The sequence below is a fragment of the Ambystoma mexicanum genome, chromosome 1q, assembly GCF_040938575.1.
Source record: "Ambystoma mexicanum isolate Mex_15411 chromosome 1q, UKY_AmexF1_1, whole genome shotgun sequence".
Classification (NCBI taxonomy): Eukaryota; Metazoa; Chordata; class Amphibia; order Caudata; family Ambystomatidae; genus Ambystoma; species Ambystoma mexicanum.
The window spans coordinates 684,162,097-684,188,272 of record NC_090922.1 but is presented as its reverse complement, the minus strand read 5'-3'; the positions used below and the strand labels follow the sequence as shown (position 1 = coordinate 684,188,272).

Below are 26,176 nucleotides of genomic sequence, written 5' to 3'. Positions count from 1 at the left end.
GAAAGAGTTAAATAAAATCCCTTTTCTTCCATAACAATCCCTTGACTCACTAACAAGCAGGAATTGTCAAGTGTCAGCCACAACAGATGCCCCGCCCTGTCTACGCGGCAGTTACATGGAGCGCCCTCCTTTTTATCTATACTTTATTAAATCCTAATGGGGACTGCAAAAAGACTCCAGAAATATGAGTAGGTGATGTTTGTGAGGTGGGACATGGGGAATTCTGTTCCAGTGGGTCAGGCATGCATGCTTTCTAGTTGATCACGATGGTAATCCGTGAATTTGTTTTGTTTTTAACAACCATGCCACAGAGAGAACTTCAGTGAATTCCTGGTGTTGCGTGGCTTTGTCAATTGATGTTTATTGGTAATAATAGGCATATTTACTTATGCCGTAAAATGGTCTTCCTTTATCTCACTGGTTTAATGTCTGCAAACCATAAACTGGAACTGGGTCCAGTTGAAACTGTGTCTAGCTGGGCAACTGGAAATTACTCCAGGCTGTACACCTGGGTCCAGTGGAAACCGTGTCTAGCTGGGCAACTGGAAATTACTCCAGGCTGTACACCTGGGTCCAGTGGAAACCGTGTCTAGCTGGGCAACTGGAAATTACTCCAGAGCGGTAGACATGGGTCCAGTGGAAACTGTATCTAGCCGGGCAACTGGAAATTAAAACCGTGTCTAGCTAGGCAACTGGAAATTACTCCAGGGCTGTACACCTGGGTCCAGTGGAAACGGTGTCTAGCCGGGCAACTGGAAATTAAAACTGTGTCTAGCAAGGCTACTGGAAATTACTCCAGGGCTGTAGACCTGGGTCCAGTGGAAACTGTGTCTAGCCGGGAAACTGGAAATGACTCCAGGGCTGTACACCTGGGTCCAGTGGAAACCGTGTCTAGCTGGGCAACTGGAAATGACTCCAGAGCGGTAGACCTGGGTCAAGTGGAAACCGTGTCTAGCTGGCCAACTGGAAATTACTCCAGGGCTGTAGACCTGGGTGCGATGGGAACCGTGTGTAGCCGGGCATCTGGAAATTTATCCAGGGCTGTTTTATTTTGATCTCTGGTTATTACTGTTTTCATGTATTTATTTCAACGCTTTGCCCAGCTGCTCGTAAGCAAAGGGAAAGAGACGGTAATGGGCCCACACATTTGCTGCTCAGCTTTTAAACATGTCTTCTCTCGGATTGACCATTTAGTAATTGGGGTACAGAAATGGGATTACATTGCATCTTAAAACATTTTTAAATGAACTACAAATACCCAGTGAGGCTGGTGTCGGCTGTCTGGACAATTCATTCAGAGACAGCCTGCTCTCTGCTTATAGAGGAAGTTAGAGGGAAGGGCCAGGATTTGCAATGACAACATGCTGCAGCCAAATCGCAATAGCTGGAACCTAATGTTCACTTTGTTGGAGAGAAGGTAAGCAAAGTCTTCATCACACGCCCCTTCAACAAAAATAATGCATGTGTGCTAGGATAGATCCAGAAGTTGCAGCTATCGAGGTATAATCAGCGCTTAGGGGGTGGGAGAGCAGGGGAGTGAAGGGGGCGAGATCCAAGGTGCTGGATTTTAATACTTTACGGCATTGCAATTATCCGAGTGCCCTTTATTAAGCCGTGTAGCTGATTAGAATGTGAGGGGGGGACACTGCACATAAGTCCCTATTGGTCTATTTAGCTATGAATCCACCATGCTGATCCACCACACTGACAATGAGCTAGTGCTGGAATATGACAGTGCGTGCAGGATGAGCTAGAGTGGCTAGATTTCCTTACAGGAGTGGTCTGTAAGGAAATACAGAAGGAAAGCACCACATGCAGTGTTCCCAACAAAGAGTGTGTTTGAGGAATGCTGTCCTCGGGAGTAGGCTTATTTGCTACTGCAGCCATGTCCTTCACCCTGTAAAGGCCGTCTTGGGAGCTTCTAGTAGCACTGCAATCCTGTGTCGGGACACATCTAGGGAACAGGGGGCTTCTACCAGAATCAGAGTGGTCGAACGTCTAAACCCAACAGGTGCACGCACGTTTGTTAGCGCTGATTAACAAGGCCATGCCAAAGCAGAAGCGAGTTCACCATGTTAGTGCACCACTGTTTAAAAAATATACAGGTAGCTCAAAAAGGTACCTCCCACACCCCAACAGCCACATTATGCAAATATTGCCATGTCTTTACTCCACCTGCATGTATTGCTCGGTTCTTTCACTTCACAGTAAATACATCAGAGCTATTTACCTTGCTGTCCCGTCCCACCGTGAAGGGCTCCCTCGAATGGGGGTCGATACTCCTACCTCAAGCTCATTCGAATTAGTGGAGTTCAAACCTTTTTGCCTCATCACCCCACCGCCTATAGCAAACGTCACACCTTCACTTACCTCAGTGACCCGCCATGGTTCTGCTTCCTTTTCTGATGATCATTGAAATTCTTACGGACCCCTGCCCACTACCCGCCCACCTTCTGTACACCAACCCCACACTTATCCCCGCTGTGCGGTTCTTTGCCACCAAAGACCTGCGATGCGCTTGCAGTGTGGCAAAGACACACCATCATGAAACAAAACGTGCTCACTTCGCTTGATGACACGGCCAAGAGATGCAGATTCATACAGACACGTCCAAAGAGCAAGACAGGCTTGAGAAATGAAGGCCTATACACACATATGCAGCCTAGGAAAGACAATGATCCACAACCTATAGCAACGAGGAAACAATTGCCAAGATCTTAGGAATGGATGCAATTGATTCTACTGAAATGGAACAGGCTAGTTAGAGGTGGTTGTATGGTGTCAAAATTTAAAATGCATCAACATGAATTCCACTGCTAGAGACATTAACTGGACATCTAGATCTCTACCATGCATTGAATTTATTGAAAAACCTTTCCTAAACGTCTTTTATGTCAACACAAGACAATGTTTATCATTGTTAAATGTCTTCCGTATGATATGAACAAGAAAAGCATAAGAGCCCCTGGGCAGAATGGTTCCTCGGGCCGGTGCAATGATGTTGCTTGTCCTTTATCCTACTCAGCACGCATTGGGTAGTCTATTCTGTTTTCGTCCTCTTTAGCCTTTTTAACTCCTAGACTCCTTGGTGGTGTCCCAGTTGGCTGCCTAGTCCTGCAGTAAAAACCATCCCTGCTGCCGGTGTGAAAGTCGGCAGGCTCAAAATGGGCAGGTTCCATAGCCCAGCGTTCTAGGTGGCACGAGGCTGATTTACAGTGCTTTACAGCACATTCAGATGTGTCTGCTACTTTTATGCTGCAGGGGGTACATAGTATAACATACTACTGTGTTGCATTGGACCCTGTCTGTGCAACAAAACACAGCTATGCTGCAAGAAGGCCTTACTTTGTATATTTTGTGTTCTTTATTTTGGTTATTTATATTATGCAGAGCTGGTTCTAAAGACCAACAAAGTGCTTTAAAGAGAAAGGTTAGACACAGATACAAGAGATATGATGATTATAGAAGAACTCGTATGCACAGACATGTAGACATTGCAGTTTCCCTGGAAGACCATGCAAAGGTCATTTACATGGCGGTGTATTGATGTCTCCTTTTTTATGCAAACATAGACCTCCCTCAAAGAATTGTTCAATGACAGAGACCATTGCCTTTTACAAATTGTATTGATGAAAATTATGTAGGAGTTTGTACAGTGGGACTTGCATCCTGGCAGTTGTGTATAGTGGTCTGTATTTAAACCTCGGCTGAAACAGGCTGGCGGGGGAATTCACTTCCTGTGCACTCATGGCGGAGCAGTGAGTCTTCCGGCACATCAAGCTGACACCAGTCATTTGGATTTCTCACATGTCCTCTGAAAGGAATTCAGTTTGGGTAGCAAACAGATATACCTTTGATGGTCCAAAGTGAGTAGGCAAAAATGCCCAGACCCTTAGTTGGATGGTGTGGAGGTCCTATCGTGGCCTGCTAGCAGGTAAGAATTGCATGAATGGCAAGGTCCTGTAGTGCTTCATGATCTGAAGCATGTTCTGTTGGCACCTCTCTTTTGACCTCTTCAGCCTGATCAGGGTATGATTGTCTAGACCAGTGTAGGTTTCTGGAGGGAATCTCGTGTTGGGTCAATTATTGCAAGGAATTTTGACTTCCTCTCCAGAATGTTTTGTGAGAATAGCACAGAAAGAAAAGTCTTTTGAAGGATGGACCGGGCATAGAGACACACTAGCATAGGAATAAAAAAAAGCATTTGAATGCAACAGGAACACAACACATGAAATCTTGCACCACCAGGAAAGTCGCCCTCCTTCTCGCCCCCCAACAAAGATACATCTAAAACACATGGCAAAGACTGGGAGCAAAATATCCCTGACTAAATGCAAAGGAAAAGCCAAAATCTTTACAATTAGATCACAAGGAAAAGGCTACTAATACAAAATCCTGTAAAGTGTCAGATTTTCACTGCATAGCTTAGCAACAACCAGCAGGAAACTGTTATCGACCGCACCAAATTAACAACGAGGAAGAACACCTGCAGAAAAGAGGACAGCACACACAACAAGGACAAAGTGTTCCCAACAAACCCCAGCATCATAGCAAAAACGGTATCTTAGACAGCAAAGTTCCCAGCACCAAATTTAAAGTAAATCCCAACCTAGAAGCAATGACGACATTTAATATTCAGAGTTCACCTAGTTTACACCTATAGCAGTTCAGCTTTGTGGACAGTGTGTTGAGGATGTAAGTATGCGGATGATACGCAGCTCATCTTTGAACTCACTGGTGATTACACCACTGACAGTGCTAAAATCTCAGAGGTTTATAACATCATAGACCACTGGATGCAACATCATTGGATGTGTTTAAATAATACCAAAACAGAGCTGCTGATTTTCGGCATGCGACAGGCCAGATGCAACTAGGGAATGAATACAAGTCCTTTACCATCAAGGACGCTAATATCCCGGTGCTGCCACATGTTAAAACTCTCGGGATGATGGTAGAGGCCTCAGTGGGCGCAGAGGTACAGGTAAGATACCTGCAGAAAAACAACACCTACTATCTACGACTTATGAGAGCAATAAGACCATTCATTAATGAAGTCAACGCTGCGACAATCGCTAGGGCCATCATCTTGTCGCGACTTGACTATGGCAACGCTCTCCTGTTAGGAGCCACAAAAAGGGAGATTCAAAAGTGCCAAGTCATACAAAACGACGCAGTTCGCATAGTTAAAAACATAAATAATAGAGAACATGTGTCAACAAGGAGAAGAGCACTACACTGGCTAAGAGTGGAGGAGAGAGTCAGGTTCAAGGCTATGACTATAATTCACAGATGCCTATATGGAGAGGCCCCTAGCTACTTCAAAAAACACTTCTCTTTCTATACTCCTGGAAGATGTCTAAGATCAGCCGACAGGGGCACGCTGAACAGACCTGGGGCTAAATCTGTACTTAGGCAAGGCAAATCTTTCCCGGCGAAAGCAGTAGACCTCTGGAACAAATTGCCGACGGCTTTACGGCCTGAAGCTAACTACCAGAGTTTTAGGAAATCGCTAAAAACCTAATTGTTTCAATGAGTATTAGAGCTTCGTTTCCCTAGGTTTTCTACCTGTCTTAATGAGGTGTTTCGTTTTTCTGATCTTCTTGGTTTCCCGCGCCCTGATGCCTGCGGGCTACCGGCGCGCAATAAGCACGCACATAACATAAGTAGACTGCAGATAATGCCATTAAGAGTCTTTTTAGGTTTGTTGAACTTAGTGCTGACCATTTATTATCAAAGGAAACAAGTGGATCATAATTCATCACAGATTTGATTGTCTGCTCCTAATCAGTGAGTAATATGTTACCCATCCCCAAATGAATGTTGGAAAGCGTTGGATGATGGATTTCTGAACATGTCACACTGAACGCTGTCTATCTCCTGTCCCCTATGCACTCTAATAACTTGCTATCATTCTAACTCAAACGTTTAGGTGGTAAGATGGCAACGTAAGGTGTACTCAGGATATTCAGGCACTACACCATTCACAAAGCTTCAGATCTTGAAATTAACACTCATCTGTAACTGCAACCAGTTTAGGAATTTTCTAGCTGCATGCATATGGCCAGGCTTCTCCAACGCGAGGGGAAGCAAGCAGCATGCTCTACTGGAACATCATTACTCAGAGGTAGCTCTTCCTTACGGGGCGATGCCTAAAACCCAGGAGCTGCTACTATTATCAGATCTTCATTGTGATTTCTTTCAATTTGTTGTTTCAATTCTGAATACATAAACCTAACACACAAGGCATACAAGAGGGGAAATGAGTTTATTTCATCCCAGACAAAAAAGGGCATGTCTTAAGAAGGGTACACAAATTAGAATAAATATTTTTCTTTAGCTCCGAGTGAAACAGCCATAGTAGAGGCCTTCGTTGCCGTTGGGGCAAATCATGTAACTGAACCCCAGGGTCTCTTAGCTGAAGGATCCCTGAAAGAAAAGAGATCTAATTACCAGTACCACAATGCAGGGCAACACCTTTCTGACTCCTCGCACTCTAGTAGTTTACAATTCATTTCAAGCCATCAAATCAAATACTGTTAAGACTATTAATAAATGTCCATCAAGCAAGGTTGATGTAAGGTTGGCAGGCTAAATGTCTCACCTGGATACATGCAGCAAGCATATCACTGGAAACATTAATGTGGAGACTGGACCTTGCAAAACTGAAACTTTGGAGATTTGACTGGTGTACGACAATCGAAGAATGTTGGAAATACAAGATCTTTCAGAATTATGCTTTTGAATGCCGGGACCTGAACTTGTTTCCAAATTATCTCCGCCACTTCACATATCCAAGAATTATAACGTTTTTTTTAAACTTCGCTTGAACCTCTGGTTAACAAGAAAGATAAGTGGGACGAGGGGGAAACGAACAGTAGAAGCAAAGCTATGTCGTTTTTGTGCTAAGGGGATAGAGACATTAAGACATTTAATTACAACGTGCCCAAATTTGTTTGGCCCAAGGAAATTATACTTGAAAAAGCACTTTGACCAATTTAACTATGCAACCAAAGAAAAGGTCTCGGTGATGATTTTTAGTGGGGAACAGGTCCCTCTGGTTTTAGCAGCGTAGATTCTTGGAAGCGATAGACGTAGGAAAACTTTAAAGCTAAATTAAATTGTAGTAGGAATTTGTATTAGTTTAACCTTGATCCGGGGTTGAAGGTTTTTTTTTTTTTTTAAAATGAATTTTATCTATGTTTTATTTCATGTGCATTACATTGTAGCATTTTATTATTGCGCATATTACTTGTTGGTAGGTTGAGAATCCAGCCGAAACAATAAAAAAAATCTTTTCCAAATCACTCTCTTAAACTAGCAGAAGGAGAAGAGGATTTGAGGGGCAGAGGCACCTCCGAATAACCTGTGAACCAATGGGAGCAGACACAGCAAACTATAAAGCTACATATATTACCCGCTATGCACAGTCTTCTGTCTGTTTTCTCTGTAACCTATTTCTTTGGAAAAAACGACCACAGAAAGGATTTTGGAAGAGTCAGAGTCGACTAGGAACAAAGGGAGGACTGGCAGGAATGGAAGAGCAGACAGAAACAGGCAAGGAAGTATTGTTTGTTCTGCAGAACCTTAGATTGATTTCAGATACTCTGAGGTACACCAGAGATGTAATTTATCGTGATCTTTGCTATGCCTCCACCTGCCTATTGGGTAGGCAGGGACCCTTTCTTACACGTGCATGGTATCTTTCACGTTCCTATATACATCTGCATATCAATTTACATACACCTCAATCTTAAACGGTATCAGGTAATACAAACACGGCAAAAATGTCACTGGTAAACAAATTGCAGCAAAAATGCAGTGGTTTTACCCAGTAAAGGTGTACCCAATTATACAATTTAAGGAGAGCAAGGGCTGCCGGGGTGTCCCCCGCTCCCTTTAAATGGTATAATGGTCTGGGTGTTGCAGGGGTGTCCACTGCATCCTTTACAGGATTGTGGAGGCAAAACCACTGCATTTTTGCAACAATATTTTGTATTCACTGCCATTTCTGCTGCGATTTTAAGACATGAAACCTCTTAAACACAAAGACCACAAATTAAAGGAAATTCCAAGTCATAACTAAGTTATTCGTTGAATATTTCTTCACATTTTATTGACTTTGTCTGCATTGAACAATACATATTGTGGGCTCTCATATGGAGATCGGCTTGTTAACACTTTTCTGATGGACATAATTGCTACTGAACATTTCTTGCCTATGCTCTGTGGGGAATATACTCATCCTAACCATGAATCTTCTATGTTTCCATCAGGTTCACCGGTATACCTCTCATCGAGCTCTGTTTATACAAGAACTAAGAATCTTCAGCTTTCCAGATCACATTCCATTTCAGACCAAGGTATACTTCATAGCATGGAAACAATGCAACCGCCATGGTGCTGGCCTCTATGAGAGGAACCATGCTGAACAGCCATATGCATTAGAGGCAGGTGCAGCAATGTGCATGTCTCATTTGTGGGCTTCGGCAAATTGGCCTTCAGAAAAGATTCAGAAAGCTAGCAACGTCACCACATTCAGATCTCTGACAAAGATCCACAGCAAGCACATCCTGGTTATTAAAGGAAACATGCAAGATGGCCACCATGGAACCCAGGCAGCAGAAGAACTTAATGCCACAGCCTTTCTAACCTGCCAGTGTCAACTGCAATCACCCAAAGCATAGCTTGTGGAAAAGGCCAAAGTACCTAAGCAGCACCCAAAACTAAGAAACCAGACCTATCACTGAGATAATAACTTAGATGGGTGTGCACAAACTGAAGTATGAATTACCACTGACATGCATTCAACTTGAGGTCACCTTCATTCAGAAGAAATGTAACAACTGTATTTTACGGTGTTGCATTTTTAACAGCTGTGGGCGAAAAATACTTTAAACCCGTTTCCATTGTTTGTGTCTCAGGTTCTTTGGAACTGAAATCTCAACTCATGTTGGTGAGCTGTACATACCAATGCATGGAAAGTATCTGACAACAGGGGCTAAATGCATCAAACAAGAGTCAAAATGCTTGGCTAATAATATCTTGAGATATCTGACTGCTGGGTCAAGTCTTGTCATAGCACCAAAATTACATTGCCTGGTCCTAACAAATCCAAGTGGTAGAATTTAGGGACAGAATTTGCTTCACTGTTGAATTTCGAATTACCCAGTATTGTCTACTATTTCAGTACTCACAAAAAGACTAAAACAAATTGGATTAATTACAAAAACAAATCAATGTGTTAAAAAAAGACATTCTAAAAAAACAATCAATTGTGCAAATCAAAGATTTGATATGCAACAAAAACAAATTCTCGACAAACATTACTTGATTTTCTTAAAATAAAATAAAACAATTTCTAAAAAATAATCAATTCATGAGAATAAAAAGATGCTTGCTCAAAAAGACCCCTTTTCTAATCTTAATGAACACATTGACCTAAATATGGAATATGCTTGCACTGCAAATATTCAAAATCCACCCGAAAGTAATTCCCAATTTGCTCCAGTGAATAACCAATATTTCGAATACTTAAGTGTGATTTGCAAATTATGAAATAAATACAAATCTTTCACTCAGCCTTACGTATGATGAAAGAAGGCTTTGTGTGGAGTTTTCTCATAAGCAATTAACAGCTACAAACATTGTTTTTCAGTTTTCTTATTGCATCAGCAGCTAGGCCCATCTCTATACTTGGTTTTAATTTGTATTTATTAAGGGCATGGTGCGTCGATCAGAAGAGCGTACGTATTGATGTGCAGTAAACCAGGCAGTTCTGCCAGCAAGTGCCTAGCATAAGATTTTCGAGCAGGGAATAGATGGCACATGACCAGTTGGGGATGGAGGCAACCAACCAGCAACAAAAGAACCTGACAAACTCTTGAACAATAAATGAGGGATATTTAGGGGAAGATGGCAGTAAGTGCAGGTGTGGTGGAGAGCGTGAGCGTTCCTTTGTGGTTTAGAAGATTGAGCATCCAGGCTGATTTGAAAGAGTAATTGCTGGTGGTGCTTTTGATGTTATGGGGAGGAGAATTCCAATAGAGCATGGAAAAGGAGGGAAAAGAAGTGGAAACAAGAGAGTACGCAAGTGAAGCAAGGCACTGACAGATTAAGGAGGGTGCCAGGTTGGGTGCGCGTGGGGAGAGTAGCAAGGGTTTGGGGCAGAGGGCTAGGAAGTGAATAAATTTAAAGGCAGGTAGTAGGAATTAGCAGAGGCGCTGGTTGTGCATGGCGAGCCATTGGTTTATGGGAGAATATGTCCCAAATCAAACCGGATTCAGAGCTCGCTGCTTCTGCAGGCTGTCTCTGGTTACCCCCAAAATACTCCTGGATAGCACAGGTCCCGGATCCAGAACCTGCAGAGGTGGGAGTGGGAAATGAACATTCAAGGTGTTGCTGGAATAACCATGCTTATAGAATGTGGGCGTGGAAGGGCGAGGTAAATGTGATGGGACAACTTCTGTATTTACTCTGCAAATAGAGATGGCTCGTCTGAGAGACTCTATATTGTTTTATTGGGAAATAGGAAAAGTCAATCAAAAGGTCTAAATGTATTACATATGTACCCAATAAATCCATCACAAATTAGTGCCCATAGTAAGTAAACGCATACCGTAAAACTACAAACATTTCTGAATATGAGAGGATCTCATTTGTGATCATGACATTGATGGGATATCTGAACTGCAAGAATGTATTATTGCATTCCAAGGGTGTGAGTTGTCAAATAGTGTTACCAATGACTAAAGTCTTGGCATGACAGAGGCCATAGGATGGCAGCCCTCCAATAGAGGAAACCCGGCCTGCCATGGTTGTGTGCTGGAAAACCACAGGCAGGTTTCAGTTTTCAGCTTTGCATCAAGTACTGGGTTCCAGCATCCATAAACACTTATGATGAACAACGAAAGGAGCAAACGTGCATTATCTACTCCTAAAATATGCAGGCACTCTGATTTCAGAGAGGGTGGATTATATTAACCTCATATTTTCAGATATAATAGGATACTTCCTTCCCCCTGACACTTAACTCAGTGGCTAATCACTTAACGATGTGTATCTCTTGTGCTCTAATGGAACCTCAGCCACACTTTCTACAAATGGATTGCACATACTTTTGATTAGTAGTTAAAACGGGTTAAAGGCCAATAACCCATCTGTGCTTGAATAATCTAGTATGCATTAAATACTCCATCTGCCGCATGATCAGGACCTTCTAAAGCAATTACCGCTATCCGGCTGGCAATAGAAATACAGAGCACATTGCTCCAAACACTGCTTTGGTATAGGGAAGCATCGCAACCAACACTAGTGAACACTGTAGAAGTACAGCAGAGATCCAGCAATAATCCACAAGGACAACTACCCTACAGGGCAGGAGTCTGCAACCTGTGGCTCTCCATAGGTTTTGAGCTACAGCTCCCATGATCGCACACGATTGATTTCCCTGGCGATGGCCGATGGGAGTTGTTGTCCAAAACATCTTAAGAAGCAAAAGTTGCAAAGCCCTGCAATACACAACGATCGCAAGAAGCACTTCTAGAGCCTGTAGAAATCGAGCATCATGGGGTTCACATTTCGCCTAGCAATAATCCACTGATATATTTGTTGGGAGGGACTGAAACTAACTAATAATTGTGGTACATACTCCACACCCCCAGAGTCAGCCTCTCAGTAATGGGCAGTTAAAGGGGATGTTCATTCAAGAAAAAGATTCAATCGTTTGTGTTTTTTCCAGAAAAGTACATTCTCTGAGACCTTTTTTCTCGAGTACCATTTTCCCTGAGGAGTTTTCCATGAAGTAGCTAGGGAACGGGATTGTCCAATGCTAAGGATTAGATTAAGCGATCAGGTTAGGAAAAGATAATAGGATTAGGGTCAGCGTTAACGGTTGGGTATGGAGGAAATTAGGAAGCTGATATTAGGATATAGAAGGCAGTTCCTCTTGTTAGAAAAAACAAAGCATCAGAAATAAAAGAGGATTCTCTATATGCCATCCACATTTCATGTGTATCTAACTATTTTTTTTAAAAAGGCAACACATATGAAAAATCGAAGTTGTGTCAACAACTGAAGGAAAATATTCTACTAGTAGCAAATAGTGAGAAACTAGGAAAAATACTTAAAGACACGTTTATGAAAAATCCACATTTCCATTTCAAGAAGCGCTAATAGGTCTGGAAAGAGTTTCCCCTGAACTAAGGCAGGGGCAGGTTGGGGGCAACCTGGGCCATAAGGTTACACTGTCACTTCTAGACAGAAGCAGTAGATGCTGAGAGTAGCACGACTGCGAGCAATATATTCGACTGTTCCCTGAACTCTTGATGAAAGAAGGTCATAGAAACTGGCACAGCAGCTCTGGAGGCTATTGTGTCCTCTCTGGGTTGCTTTGTATGTCAGGGGATTGACAGAAACAAGGGGAATTAGTATTTTGCGAACCTCTGGGATTATGTTAATATGGATGTTCCCAACGAGCAGACTTGGGGCCTCATTACAGCTAAGGTGGTTCTTTTGGCCACGTTACTTTCCAACAGTAATTACTGTTCCACCAGAGGTAATCTGAGGGGTTTTCCACCTTACAGGAATACTCCCTGTATAGTGTAGATTCACAACATAATGCTGCCTGTTTTTCAGTAAACTCACACGCATTACCATCATTTCTTTCAACCACCTCTCGAGGTTGGAAATGGATTATGCTCTATACCGGTTTATATAATGTTGAGTACAGCTGTTATTGTTCCTTCTTTACATTACATTGAAAAGGGGGATAGAAGGCGGGCATCAAAGGAGCTCACATGTTCTCCCCCTTGTGGGGTCACTCTGCAGTGGGTGTGAAGTGCTTGCACTTCCCTTTACTGCAGGAAAAAAGACTACATTTTTCAGAAGACGTTCACAACTTAATAGGTTTAAGTTACATACCTGTAACTATTGTTCTCCAGCATGGGTCTGGCATGGATTCACATGGATTCGTGGGATTCGTGGACTGTATGCATGGACTCTTGATCCTCGTCATCCATGGACGACGCCTCCATAGTTTGAGCGGTGAACTGGGAGGACTGTTTCAGGCCATTCTTGACCCCACTTTTTCCACCCTGCGGGTTCTGTACCGGGACCTGGTCCAGTACCTTTGCCCCGTCTGTAGAGCCTGCAGTCTTTGCCATGGCCTCTGAGGTGGTGTTGTGTCATCGGGGCAGAGACATTTTCTGAGCTGTGAGAGATAGCCTTGTGGGATCAGCACCCGTAGCTGCTGTAGTAGTAGTAGCCATAAACAAAGTCGCCAACAAGGACTTGGTCTGCGCTGGTTGAATCTGCTTGGGCTGAGCAACATTTATCTCCTCTGTCCTTGGCTTATCGGATTTCTCCCACAGTTTAGCCGGGGTGGATGACTTCCTTTTTGAAGACGAGCTTGACAGTAGGCTGGCAATGGAGGGGGTTCAGTGATGCTGAACGTGCCTTATTGACCCGCATCAGCGGCGAACCCGGTGGACTCGAACTTGCGGATCTTGGCCTTATCTTGGACCCCCACAGATGGTGCAACGTCAATAACTGGTCGGTCCTGGACGAGGCATGACCCTGCTCGAAGCACGGGTCAGAGGCCTTGTTTGAGTTAAGCCATGCCGCCAGCCTACTATACCTGTTGTTTCGTCTTCTTAGAGAAACCGAGGCATATCTCGCACTCTACCTCCTTATGGTCGGGGTGTAGGCAGTAGAGGCATTGCAGGTGCTTCTCTTCCACAAACACATTCCTTAGCCCGCATTTGGTGCAGGGCCTGAAGAGAGACCGTCCCTCCTTCTCCTCCTTCCGGGCGTGGAACTTCACCGACAACGGGTCCCCGTTGCCGGCAGATGAGGAAAAGAGCATGTGGGCACTTTGGAACAAAAATTTAACTTATCTAATGGAAAAACTCAAAAAAACATACAAATCCCTCAGAGAGCAACTCGATGACTCCTAACACTGAAGTGCGTGGTAAACATCTGAAGAATGCTGCCAGAGGCGGGTCTTATGGAGAGGAGTGTCATTGGATGGGGGCAGTATGACCCAGAGGACAGTGATTGGTTTAGAGGAGAAATACAGTTTTAAAGTGAAAGTGAAACGGTTATTTCTTTTACTGAGGATTCCCAGCCTGACAGGGAATATTCATGAGCATGTGAATCCATGCCAGACCCCATGCTGGAGAATTGAAGGCATTTCATGGCGGTGTGCCACCGTATAATCAGATGATATTGAACAATGTCGGAAAGCAGCACCAGACAAATGTCGGCTTCCTTCCAGCCATCCCTCATCAGTATTATGATAGTCGCCCCGACTAGGACAGGTATGCCCTGACTTTTGTCCCGAACCTGATGCGTCTACGGACTCAAGCTACACCTCCCTCAAGATGACTAATGAGGTTGAAGCGTGTCGTGCTGAAGAGTTGTGCACCATCAGTTGGGGCTGGACTGCTCTTTTTGTGATGGATGTGGACTTTCTCCTTCTGAAATGGCACAGCAAGATGAATAATGGTTTCTGCGTGGTTGCCAAAAGCAATGACAGAGGTTTTTGATTCATGTAAAACCTTCCAGACATCACTTTCCACAGTTGCAATGGGTTTTATTGCCATTCCTAGAAAGTGTCACACCTAAAACCAAGTGGCCAGTGCTCCAGATATATGCACTTACTAGAGGTGATTTTGCTTACTGTTGCTACCAGTCAAGGCCTTGCCTACAATTACTAGGCAAGGCCTTGTCAACTTGGAAAGACATCACTGTCAACCACTAGAAAAGATCAGACAGGTACTCCTAGACAATTACTGCTTGTACCCAAGACCTTGTCTGTTACTGTTAGAAGAGGCCACAATTGCAACCCGCTATGCCTCGCCTCAATTACTAGGCCTCACTTGCCACAACCAGACAATGCCCCACTACTGCTAGTAGAAAAAGGTGCCACTGATGTTGCTAGACAAGCAATCATCTACAACTAGGACTACACTACTGCACCAAGCTTCACCTGCAACTACGAGACAGGGCTTTAGTTGCAAATACTGGACAATGCTTTATCCAGTTCTCAGCTGCTACTTATAGACAATATGTAACTTGTGACTATGGACTAGGTCTCGCCTACTGCTATCAGGCAAGAACCCACCAACTAAGCACAGTCTCACAGTGTCTATTGGGTAGGACATCACCTGTAGTTTCTAGATTAGGCTGCACTGCTGCTACTGCAAGACGAGCCCTCACTCGCTCCTAATTGGCAATGGCTCACATGGTAGACAAGGCCTTATCAGGGACTTCTAGACAATCTTTCAAATGCAAGTAGAAGGACTCATTTGCAATATTATACCAGGCCCTTCCAACAACTACTAGAAACCCCCTCACCAGTAACCTACAGACAAGGCCCCACTTGCTACTTCTAGACATGGGACCATTGGTTGCTAGTTGACAACGCCTAGGCTGTTCGCTCTAAACAGGACCTCACTTTCTCTTGCTAGCTTGGGTTTTACCTAGAACTTACCTGGACGGTCTGGCATGCTAATAATAAACAAGGCACCACCTGTTTCTCCTACGAGCCTCCCCACCTTCTGTCAGTTTGCACCTTTGCTGCTGCAAAACTGGTCATAGCCGATGTGTGCCAGGGATTTCACAGACATTAATTGGTTGGACCGAGAGCTTGCTGGAAATATTTGTCTGACTCTAATGAGGAGCTATCCTCGCAAGAAAGGTCAAAGATATAACAGCCAGGAACCTCTCCATGTTTCTCCCTGAAAAAAAGAAACATACCAGGCCCTATGTTTACTTCAAGTCGGGCAAAAGAGGCTGCGACGCTAGCACATTCTGCACACAAAATAGGCACAGAACAAACACCATGTTGCCGCCTCACAAATTAACCTCAGTAAAAAGAATCTCCTTCGTAAGGGTTTAAATATAGTTGCGGCTTTACAGGTGACAAGCGCACACTAGTTCCAGACATATGGAAGACTTCTATATTAAATGGAGCCCACTGAGGATTTTGTAATGCTTGTGTTATTGTTACTCTAGTTTGGGAGACACCATCGGTGCTCTGTCAACTTTGCAAAATCAGACGTCTCTTTCCACTAGGTCTGGTCATTCGGGTTTCTCCATCTTCAACCTAGCTTCCATTCCACTCTTCACAAGTTCAATATTTGCCCAGCTGTGCCACCATGCCCACAAGCCAGATGCTCCACCCAGCTCACACTCCATAAGCAAAGCCTCCTGCACACACTCACTTTCACGCCTCCAAACGAGGCCACACAAATCTCCTTCCTGCCTTACACTTCCACATCCGGTTCAAAAAGCGAGTTGAGTGTCAGGAAGAAGATATAATATTAGGTGACAACTTGTTCGTTTTTGTGTAAGGTTTACTTGGATAAACCAATTTCACAATAAAAAATGTTTTAACAAACGTTTAAAAGAAATGATTTGGTCCACCAATGGAGTCGTGGATGGAACCTACCGAAGCATAAAGGCTGTTTTTAGCATGACGCGTGAGTGGGCGTGCTGTGAGCTTCTCTGCAATCTCCACAAACCAAAAGAAAAAAGCCGCTGCGAAAAATAAACGGAATAGAAAAATCGGCGTTCCACTAGGTGGCGCTACAGCCAAGCAGCACCGAATCAGGACGTCGACTCTGTTTTGGCTTCAACTCTTCTCTTTCAATCTCCCAGAAGCAGGGCCAAAAAGCTGTTCGACTCTTGCTTGGAAGACACGCTTAAAGGTTAACGTTAATAGAATGCGTGCTCCATCATCTTAATCACACTTGTTTTGAAGATTCCCAATCGCTTAAATCAAATAAACTAAAAGAAACGCACACTGGCGGTTGCATATAACTTTAGATTTGGAGAGTATGAAAATAAGGCGTGCGCACGTCATGCTATTCAACAAAATGACTTAACGGAGATACATTCGCGCTTACGTTTTTGGCAACCATTTGCCCAAATCATTAGGCGCCCCTGCCTTTTGAGTGCCATTGATCTACGTTAGAGCAGTGCAATTAAACAGTGACATCCTTTCCCCAAGCACCCCACCCGACTGAAAAGAGTAAAAAAGGGGCGCAGGGACCATACCTGCTCATATTTCTCGAGCTCCGTGTGGTAGATCTGGCGAATCTGTGAGAGTTTGGCTCTGTAGTCGGAATGCTCCACGGAATTGTCTGAGCCAGCACCCCCAGATGCAGCCGCAGCGGCGGCAGCGGCCGCAGAGCCGCCACCCTTTTCAGGCCCCGCCACCCCTTCGGCTAGCAACATGTTGTCCAACCGCATGAGCTGTGGGTCTGTAGGCTCCTCTTCCTGGGCTCCCCGAATACTCAGGACTACAAAGGAATCAGAAGAAAAAAGGAGCCAGTAAGTGATTGAGCTCACAACAGATGCAAGCATTCCAAGCAACAACTGGACAGTGGGATCTTCAATAACAACATGGCGGAATTCAGAGCTGGCACAACCCTTCCTCACAGTGCTTCCCTGAGATTTGGGATGTGTTGACCCTCCTACAATCTTTCCAATTCGCCGCCCCCAAAAAAGAAAACACATCTACACTGCATCTTTTATGAGAATTCAAGAATCCTTCGCCGGAGACATATAAAGTGGTGTAATGCAACACAACACTTCAAATTCAACAAGGGATTAAACACAGTACAGTGCTCAACAATAACAACAGTAGCATTCTCGGAGAGATGTCCTGAATAGTCACTTGTGATAAACTGTACACTTATGTGTGATGTGCCTTCTAATGCCAACACCTGGATATAATATGAAACCTGAGCACACATGTAACACAACTGTATTATGATGTCTGGTATGCCCTCAGAGCCAATCCAGCGCACCTTTGCCTTGCGTATATCGAATACAAAAGCAACCGATTTCATGTGCTGGGTTATCTCAAATTGGCGCATTCTCCTTTTTAGTTTGGGCTATGTGGTGCTTGCACCACCTGTAAGTCAAAACTATTGCATTTGAGGTCAGATAGGGAGGAATGACCTATGCGGAGGGACACCGTTTATAGGTGTTGTTTGGTTATTTGCCCACCCATTGACTGCCCGTGGCCATGCTAATCCCGATGGCCATTCCCACTCAGTTCCTGCCTCTCACCTCCCCAAACCCCTTGTCATAGGAATTGTTTGAGCTCGTTTTTATTAAGCTGTACCATCAAACTTTGCTCCGAAGTGCCTGCCAGTGTTTTTTCAAAGCAGTCTTCTGAGAGTTAATGACTTAATTTTTTTTTTATCTATTTATTTCACACTTATATAGCACACAAAACCCAGAGGTATTTAGGCAATATTAGCTTAAGAATACAGTTGCAGTAAGTGTTTCAGGTAACAGAAAAGGAAGCGTAAGAGGTGAATTACATCGTGGAACATGCAAAAGGTACTATACGCCAAGTGCAAAAGAGAAGTACATGGTGATCACATACATTTGGCCTAACTCCAAGTTTTCCTGCAGCAGCACACACATGCAACGTGAAATCAGGGGGCAAATACATGGTGCCTACCCCAATTGAGGCTGTACACCCGCTACGGGTGTAATACACATTTCTTAACCAGGCCTGCCTTCAGCCACTCGATTTGTATGCACTCTGCAAGTCCTTCACTCAAGCCCTGTTAAAACAAACATTGACAAAGCCACCAGTTTTGTCTTGTGTATCAGTATTAGGCATTTTCCATGCACTGATATTAGGGTTCTATGTGATATTTCCGCTTGTTATTGGTCACCTACCAAAAAGACCGGTTTGTTTCAGCGTCTTTTTGGCAGCTGGCAAAAAGCAAAAATATCACATTCTTTTGCCCCACCCTCGCTGGCGGGATGTCTTTGAAGACAGGGGGGTTCACCGCGAGGTCTCCCGCGATGACTTTTCCTGGTCCTGGCGTGCCTTTCAGCCCCTGCGCACACTCGTGTGTGGCAGGGGCATGACAGTTTGATTTAGAAAGACCGCTCTGTGTAGTCACAGAGCGGTCTTCCTAAATCAGTCTTTTTTTCTAGTCAATGAATAGAATAAGACATTTTCACTCCATAAGGATATTAACCCAGGCACTCACCCTTTTGCATTTGCTGTCATTTTGCTCCTATTGCCATCATTTACCAGTTAATACCACTACGCCAGTGCCTGGCAATTGCCTTTCCCATGCCTACACAAAAGCCCAAACTGTTGGCATTGCCAATGCTTGTTTGTTTAAGCAAAGCAGCTGAGAGTAATACAGTACCATGGTCCAGTACAGTGCTTTAAAATGGACGGTAGCAGGAGCATCTGGGACAAGGGTTACTGTACACACATGGGTGCGAGATCCATTTGGCACTAAATTACATAAAAAGGGATATGATCAAGAAGGTGCCTGGGAATATGTCACAGGTACTGTACAGAAGAGCACATGGCTGAGTTGACTTTTTCCTTATTTGTGTAAATTTACAATCTACAAATTGGATTGCTTAGCCGCAGTTGACAGTGCCGACATAGTGCCACCTGCATTCATAGGGGTTGCAGTAACGATGTGGGCATCCACATCATTGCCAATTCATGAGACTTGCAGAGGCCGCGTGCTCCACAGTTAGGCAACTAAAGAAAGACAACAAAATATATTAAAGAGGGGTGCTTTATCTCAGGCTCTGGTGCAAGAGCCCTAATAAAGGAAACAAGAAATAAGTTCCAATAAACCCGGTCAATCAGTGACGGTTCCACCCCGTCCGTACCAAATACCTGAGCTCCAAGCTACTTTGTGGGAATAGGTGCTGGCAATATCCAAACTTGAAAGCTACCAGCATATTAATAGTTTCTAGAATCAAGTCCGAATCCAAAATGAACCTTAGCTTTGCCGTTACTAACCTTACTAACCATCCCATCTGCACACACATGGTTGTTCTAATGTATAATGTTTTTAATATGTGTTTGTATTAATAAAGATTTGTTTTCGTACAATAGCGGTCCCTGTACTATGCTTATAGTCCTCGGCTGATGTATTCCTATGTGGATACGGTTCTTGGAACTGTTTGGCTGAAAATAAATCCACCATATGAAGCTTTAAATGTGTGGCAGCACATATGTGTATAAAATAACACAATGTATCTAGAGGCTGGGATTGGGATTCAACATGTTATATCATGCAGATTCATTCTGGCCTGTGCTAAACTCAAGCAGTGCACAAAAACAATTCCTTATAGATTAATGTCTCTAAAGTGTCACAGAAAGGTGTTTTTGAAGATGGGAATCGGAAGCCATCGTCCTTGCTTTAACTGGCAGCTGGAATTCTTCTCTGTACAGGCTGTAACAGTAGCATTGTGACATCACCACTCAAGTGTAATATATTTAAGTGTTAACACCCGATCTGGCGGGCCCAAGTGGGTGTTATCGGCCAGGGCCGCGAGCTAAAGGCCTGAGAAGCGAGGGTCTTTAACAAGGGTCCCGTGCCGATAGCACCCGATCCTGCCCCGGGTTGCCAATCCGGTAACCTGGGGTGCTGAGATGGGTGTATTTTGTGTCAATGAACGGGCGCCACACGGCATCCTGTTCATTCAAACATAATACTGTCATAAAATGGCTGCCATTGAGATGGAAGGTGGGGCTCCTTATGGAGCCCCTCTTGCATTTCCGTGGTGGCCTGGAGGGAGCATGATGGCAGCAGCAGGGACGGTGGTTTCCTGTCGCCGCCGCCGAAACAACAGGTAATGGTGGGGGGAGTAAAAAAAAGCATAAGGGTACGGAGGATGGGGCAAGATCGCGGGGAGGGTTGGAACGCAGGCAGAGATTAGTAGTTTCACCACGCGTTTCGAGCAACCAGATCAGTTGGCTCCCCCACCCCGGGTGCTAATATTGCGTTTGGGTAGGGATCTTATTTTCGTGTCACAAGTGGTAGCTGTGTCCATACACGTATCTAAGAAGAATGTTATTGATATGGTTTTATACAGCTCCAGCTTCCACGTATGATGTTAATAGCAAGATTCACCTCGGAATTCTGGCCTTTATCAAACTTTTGGTGTGCGTTATCGTGCTTACACAGGGACAGAACATTTGTTTGACTTTTAATATCGTTATAACATACAGTAGTAGATACATTATTCCATACATTATTATCATATTTTGATCTACAAAACTGAAATTATTTGACGATAGTGTGAAGCCATTACCAATCATGGCCACTTGAGGGCTCTCTTCGCAGTGTTGGTGAGCGAAGAACACCATGGGCATAATCCATGGCGCATCTGGCCGTGCGTCTCTCTACTACCTGCACACGCTGCGGCTCCGTGAAATGATGCCGTCTTCTTGTCCTTCAGCATAAGCAACTCTCAGCACATCCAGGCACATTAAACAAAAAGAACGTGTCATATGTTACCGAAACCCCGTCAAACTGTCCTGCACTTTGGGTACACTCTCCCATACTGATGATCGCTAAAGATTCGAAAGGCGGAAAAGCTGCACCTTTCAAATATGGCCGCTGCCCTGCCGATCCCTCTTGGCGTCACCTGCAGGGTCTGTGACAGCTCTGATCAGGGCTGCGACGCCAGGCACCGGCATTGGGCAGACGCATCGATGGCATCGGGAGCGCTCGGTTTCAACAGGAAACATGTCTCAGAGCAGACCTCCCGTTTCATCCCATTGCACTAGAACACAAGGAGATACGCATTTTTATATGTAACATAAAAACAGCATTAACGCCGTCCATTACATCCTACTCCAACCAACACAGCGCTGCCGTAAAGGCGAAGAAACCATGTCTGGAATCACATGAAACGAATGACACCAACGCAGCACAAGACACAATCAGGCCGCCCTCACTGGGCGACTGCCCACTATTTAGTTTTACTGTAGAACACCTACCCCACTTTCCCTGGATCAACGATGTATGTTCTTATAGCTTCACCTTTTGAACACCACTTGCATGTTCCTTTTTGTAGCCTCTACCGTTTATTTTGTTTTTATGCATTCATTTTCAGTGGAGTAAAAGCACATGGATGCAGGCGCGAAGTGTCAATCCTGGAAGTGCTGGTAGTTTTGCACAACCGTACCAACATGGGTTGGTTTTGAATACGTCATGCTGATTATAACAATAAATACCCACAAATTATTAACATGAGCGATACACAAGCAAACAAAACACTAACATCTGCAATCAGACACTCTCTCACACGTGACATACAAGCATGCAGAAAACAAACCCAGACACGAGATAATTGAGACCTCCTGCAAATAAGAAACATGCTTTTTACACAGTCACTGACACCTACAACCAGGCACGCGCGTTGAAAACACACACACACACACACACACACCCACACACACGCCCCCCCCCCACCAAAGGGATCGCGACTCTTTTTTTTTCTTCATCCTTGCGAGCAGGGCCAGCCTTAGGGCAATGGCGCTCTGGGCGACCGCCCAGCGTGCCATTAGCCGCCAGCTCGAGGGAGTCTTACAAGGTCTCCCCCAAGCTGGCGTGTTGTGAGAAGGCGCGGCAGGCGCCTTATTAAAATGAAATGCGCCCCACTCTCTGGAGCAGAGCGCATTCAATAACAATTGGGCGCTGATGCTTTTGCATCACCGCCTACTAAAAAACGTGGCTGGCCCTCCCCAATGACCAGGGCGCATGGGGGGGGGGGAGCCCATTTTTGTTTTGATGCTCGGGGATCTGCCGGCGCTGGCCCTGCTTCCGAGGTTCAGGCGCTGGCCCTGCTTCCGAGGTTCATATATGGACTAACAATAAACATTAAATTGGGTAATAATGACTATTATGGCAGCACTTAGAAGTGGGAAGAATGTGTCATGAAGTAGAGGTGCTAAGCCAAAGAATTTATAGGTAGAGCCGAGCCAGAGCCAAGACAGTGTGTCTGACTTCGTTCTCAGAGCCAAACACAAGACAAGGTTCTAAAAGACCCATCTTGCATCCTACCACCCCACCGCAACAACAAAAATCATACTTAGTGCCCAGCCTCCCCATGTCCCACAAAACAAAACCCACACTACACGTCCTGACTTCCCACACCAAACAGCACAATACAACCCTTATACATGGCATCCTAAATGCCATGGGATCCTGAATGTATTCCCTCATGATATAAAACCCATACGTAGCATTCGGTAGGCCAAAACCCAATGACACAAAATCCACAAAATCCAGCTACAAAACCATTATATTAAAAAAAGACAGTCACAAGGGGGCACGGATGGGGTGGTGTTCAACAAGTTAGGATGCATGCTGAGCAGTCGAAAAGCAGAGCTTCAGGGTATATGGGTATGGAACACTAGTCTGCCCTTCTTCCGCACACAGCACAAAAATCCATACCTGGTGTCCTGACTCCCAGCCCCTCACAACGCAAAACCCACAGATGGCATCCTGCCTCCTTACCCCCATAACATACAGCCCATACCTGGCGTCTTGCCTCCCAACATCATAACGTATAATCCATACCTGGCCTCCTGCCTCGCTACCCTCATAACATACAGTCCATACCTGGCATCCTGCCTCTCTACCCCATAACATATAGTCATACATGGCTTTCTGCCCCTTTGCCCCCATAATACAAAGCCCAATAGCCCATACTTGGCCTACTGCCTCCCTTCCCCGTATCATATAGCCCATACCTGGCGTTCTGCCTTCATACCCTCACCACCACACCCTACCCTACTGTTCATGGCACATGACAAAACCTATAGCTGGGGTTTGAATTTTTGCAGATGCCGTGCACTAGTATCAAGAGGCTTCCAAAATAGCAGAAATTACTATGCAAGACCCAGTTACATTACATCAGATTGAGATAAAATAAGTTGCCAGGGATCACACACTTTAGTTAGGATGTGACTACATATCTTATCAGATCTACCCGACACAACTATGCGTTAACATACGGTTTTGAAGAGGATACTTGAAAAGTACACAGATCATGTCGTAAACAACTTGACGAATGAATAAAACCTTATGGTCAGTAAAAATGTGTATGATTGTAGCTTCACCATCCTGATTGAAAGTCTACTCGTTCAAGAATTCAAAGTAATATCAGACAACAAATATCATCTGGGTTATGCCAGTGTACCTTTCAAGGATTAAAGACGCACAGCAAAACACCTGCTTGAAGTCAGAGTTTGACGCATGCACTTTGTTATTATTATTATTCATGGTTTCAGGAATGTGTTTGGGGGCAAGGGACAGGACAGCCAGAGTGAAAAAGCCTGAAAAAACAGGAAGCAGAGCGGTAGAAAACAGGTCAAAGTAAGCTCACATCATCACGTTTTCTGCCCCCAAATTTCAAGTAGCCCTTTCTCTGAAACAAAGCTTCTTGCCGCCTATAACCCTTAGGTGTTGCTAATGGTAACTGACTGGAATCTACAGACTGCCTAGCCCTTTCCCCCAAACTGCCAACTCAAAGATGCTCGTTTTGCTGCACATGGGATACAATGTTTCGATGAAAGAGAGAAAAAGAGAGAGCGAGACAGAAAGAGAAGAGAGACAGCACGTGCACGCGCAGATGCAGTGTGAGCTAATGAAATGGAACCTGTATGCAAGAAATCAGTTGTGGTAGTGCAGGGTTGCAGCTTGTTTTGCCTTAACTAGACGTCAATCAGTGTGTATGTATTCTGCATGTAACGTATAGCAGATCCCTCAACTGTAGAGTGTTGCCACAGGAAACTCTGAAATAAACTGTGCACATGGGCAAGGTAATAGGATACTCTAGTGTGACTAGTAGCCCTAACTCAGATCAATTGTCTATTTGATGATATGTGCCTCATTGTATATTTTGCCCCTTAACTGTGTAGCTATTAACATACTGACCAAATGGAGGAAACGGGTCTACATCTGGGGCAATATATTACATATACCAGACTGGTGCGACGGGCAAAAGAATCATGGTCTGAAACAGTGCTGGAAGACCAACCTGATACGGCCATAGAAACAATCTATGACATTGTTGAGGGAGGGCATGAGGTTTCCCGAATTTACGAACTGTTGATGACTAGGGTGGGGAAGGAAGTGACCCAACTAAGACGGGACGGGGAAGGGGAAGAGGAAGTGGGAGAAAGCATGAATAATGGGCTGTGGGAGAGGGCTCAGAGGTACCATAAAAAGGTGTCCAGGAATGCAAGGCTGCAACAAATCCAGCTATAAGTAACTCACAGAGCGTATATGACCCCCCCAGAGGATGGCCCAATTTAAGAGCGCAGAAATACAAACATGTCCCAAGTGTGGAGAAGTGAATGCTGGGATAACACATATGTTCTGGGCATGCCCAGAAATTGCTACATTTTGGAAAGTAGTATCCCACCGCCTGACAGAGAAGGGGATCACGTTAGATGTGGAATCAGTTTGGGCATGTACGATGGGGGGGTTCCCTAGACCACGCAAGCTAAAGCATGTGAGTAAACTTAAAGACCTGGCTTACATACTTGCCAAGCGCAGAATTGCTAAAGCATGTAAAAGACCAAAGGTAGAGGTTTGGTAGAATGATCTCAAGAAATGGACTGAAGCAGAAACTGCAGTATGGACTGAAGCAGCCAAAAGGGGGGGGTCAGATACATTGACGGCCTGGAGGCACTAGGCACTTAGTGGCCACATTGTCTGGGTCCACCCAGGTATGCCCAAGCGAATATGATAACTCCCAAAACACAGAAAAGGGAACATCCCTAGAGGATATAACGGCGCAAGGCGAAATGGAGTAGGCTCAAGTTAGGGGGAGGGTAACGGGTAAGCAGCGGCTATGATTTAATATGATACGAGATACTTAAAAACGTATAACATATACAAAGTTTGCTTTTATGTGTTGATTGGATGTTGTAAAAGTTAATAAAAATGTTTTTTTTAAAAAAACATACTGACCAAGCGGGAAGGAGCTTCCTAGAGAAAGCATCAGTCATGTAGCCTGCCTCTTGACCACACATACCCCAGCCGTTCAGTATCAGGCCAGTGGTGGTAAAGGTTAAATTAAATGAACATGAGCAAGTAAAATGGATTGTCAAGATTATTCTTTTGTTTTAAAACTTGGTTTGTGGAAAGCAAGGCTTTCTGCTGGGGACTGGGAGACACAGACATACAGGTGTTGCCTGCAATAGAAGGTATTTTTGCCTGTGGTGCTCAGGTGCAGGGACGTCATATGGGAGTCGCAGCTGCAGCTCCTGCTGTCTCCCTTGCTACCCCTGGCATGCCCGATGCAACCCCTATTGAAAACAATTGGAGAAAAGAAAACGGAGCAAAACGGAATCTCCATGGCTGCG

At 44.5% G+C, this 26,176-nt stretch overlaps 1 protein-coding gene across 1 annotated transcript in view; it reads right to left on the bottom strand.

The window, feature by feature from the left end:
* The window catches only part of LOC138558149 (pre-B-cell leukemia transcription factor 1-like), a 597,254-nt gene that overhangs the window by 143,787 nt on the left and 427,291 nt on the right, over positions 1–26,176 (bottom strand). The window contains exons 3-4 of the mRNA XM_069642665.1: positions 17,062–17,306; positions 16,911–16,969 (exon numbers count right to left, since the gene is read on the bottom strand). Coding sequence (XP_069498766.1) covers positions 16,911–16,969; positions 17,062–17,306 — 304 coding nt within the window. The remainder of the gene's footprint in view (positions 1–16,910; positions 16,970–17,061; positions 17,307–26,176) is intronic.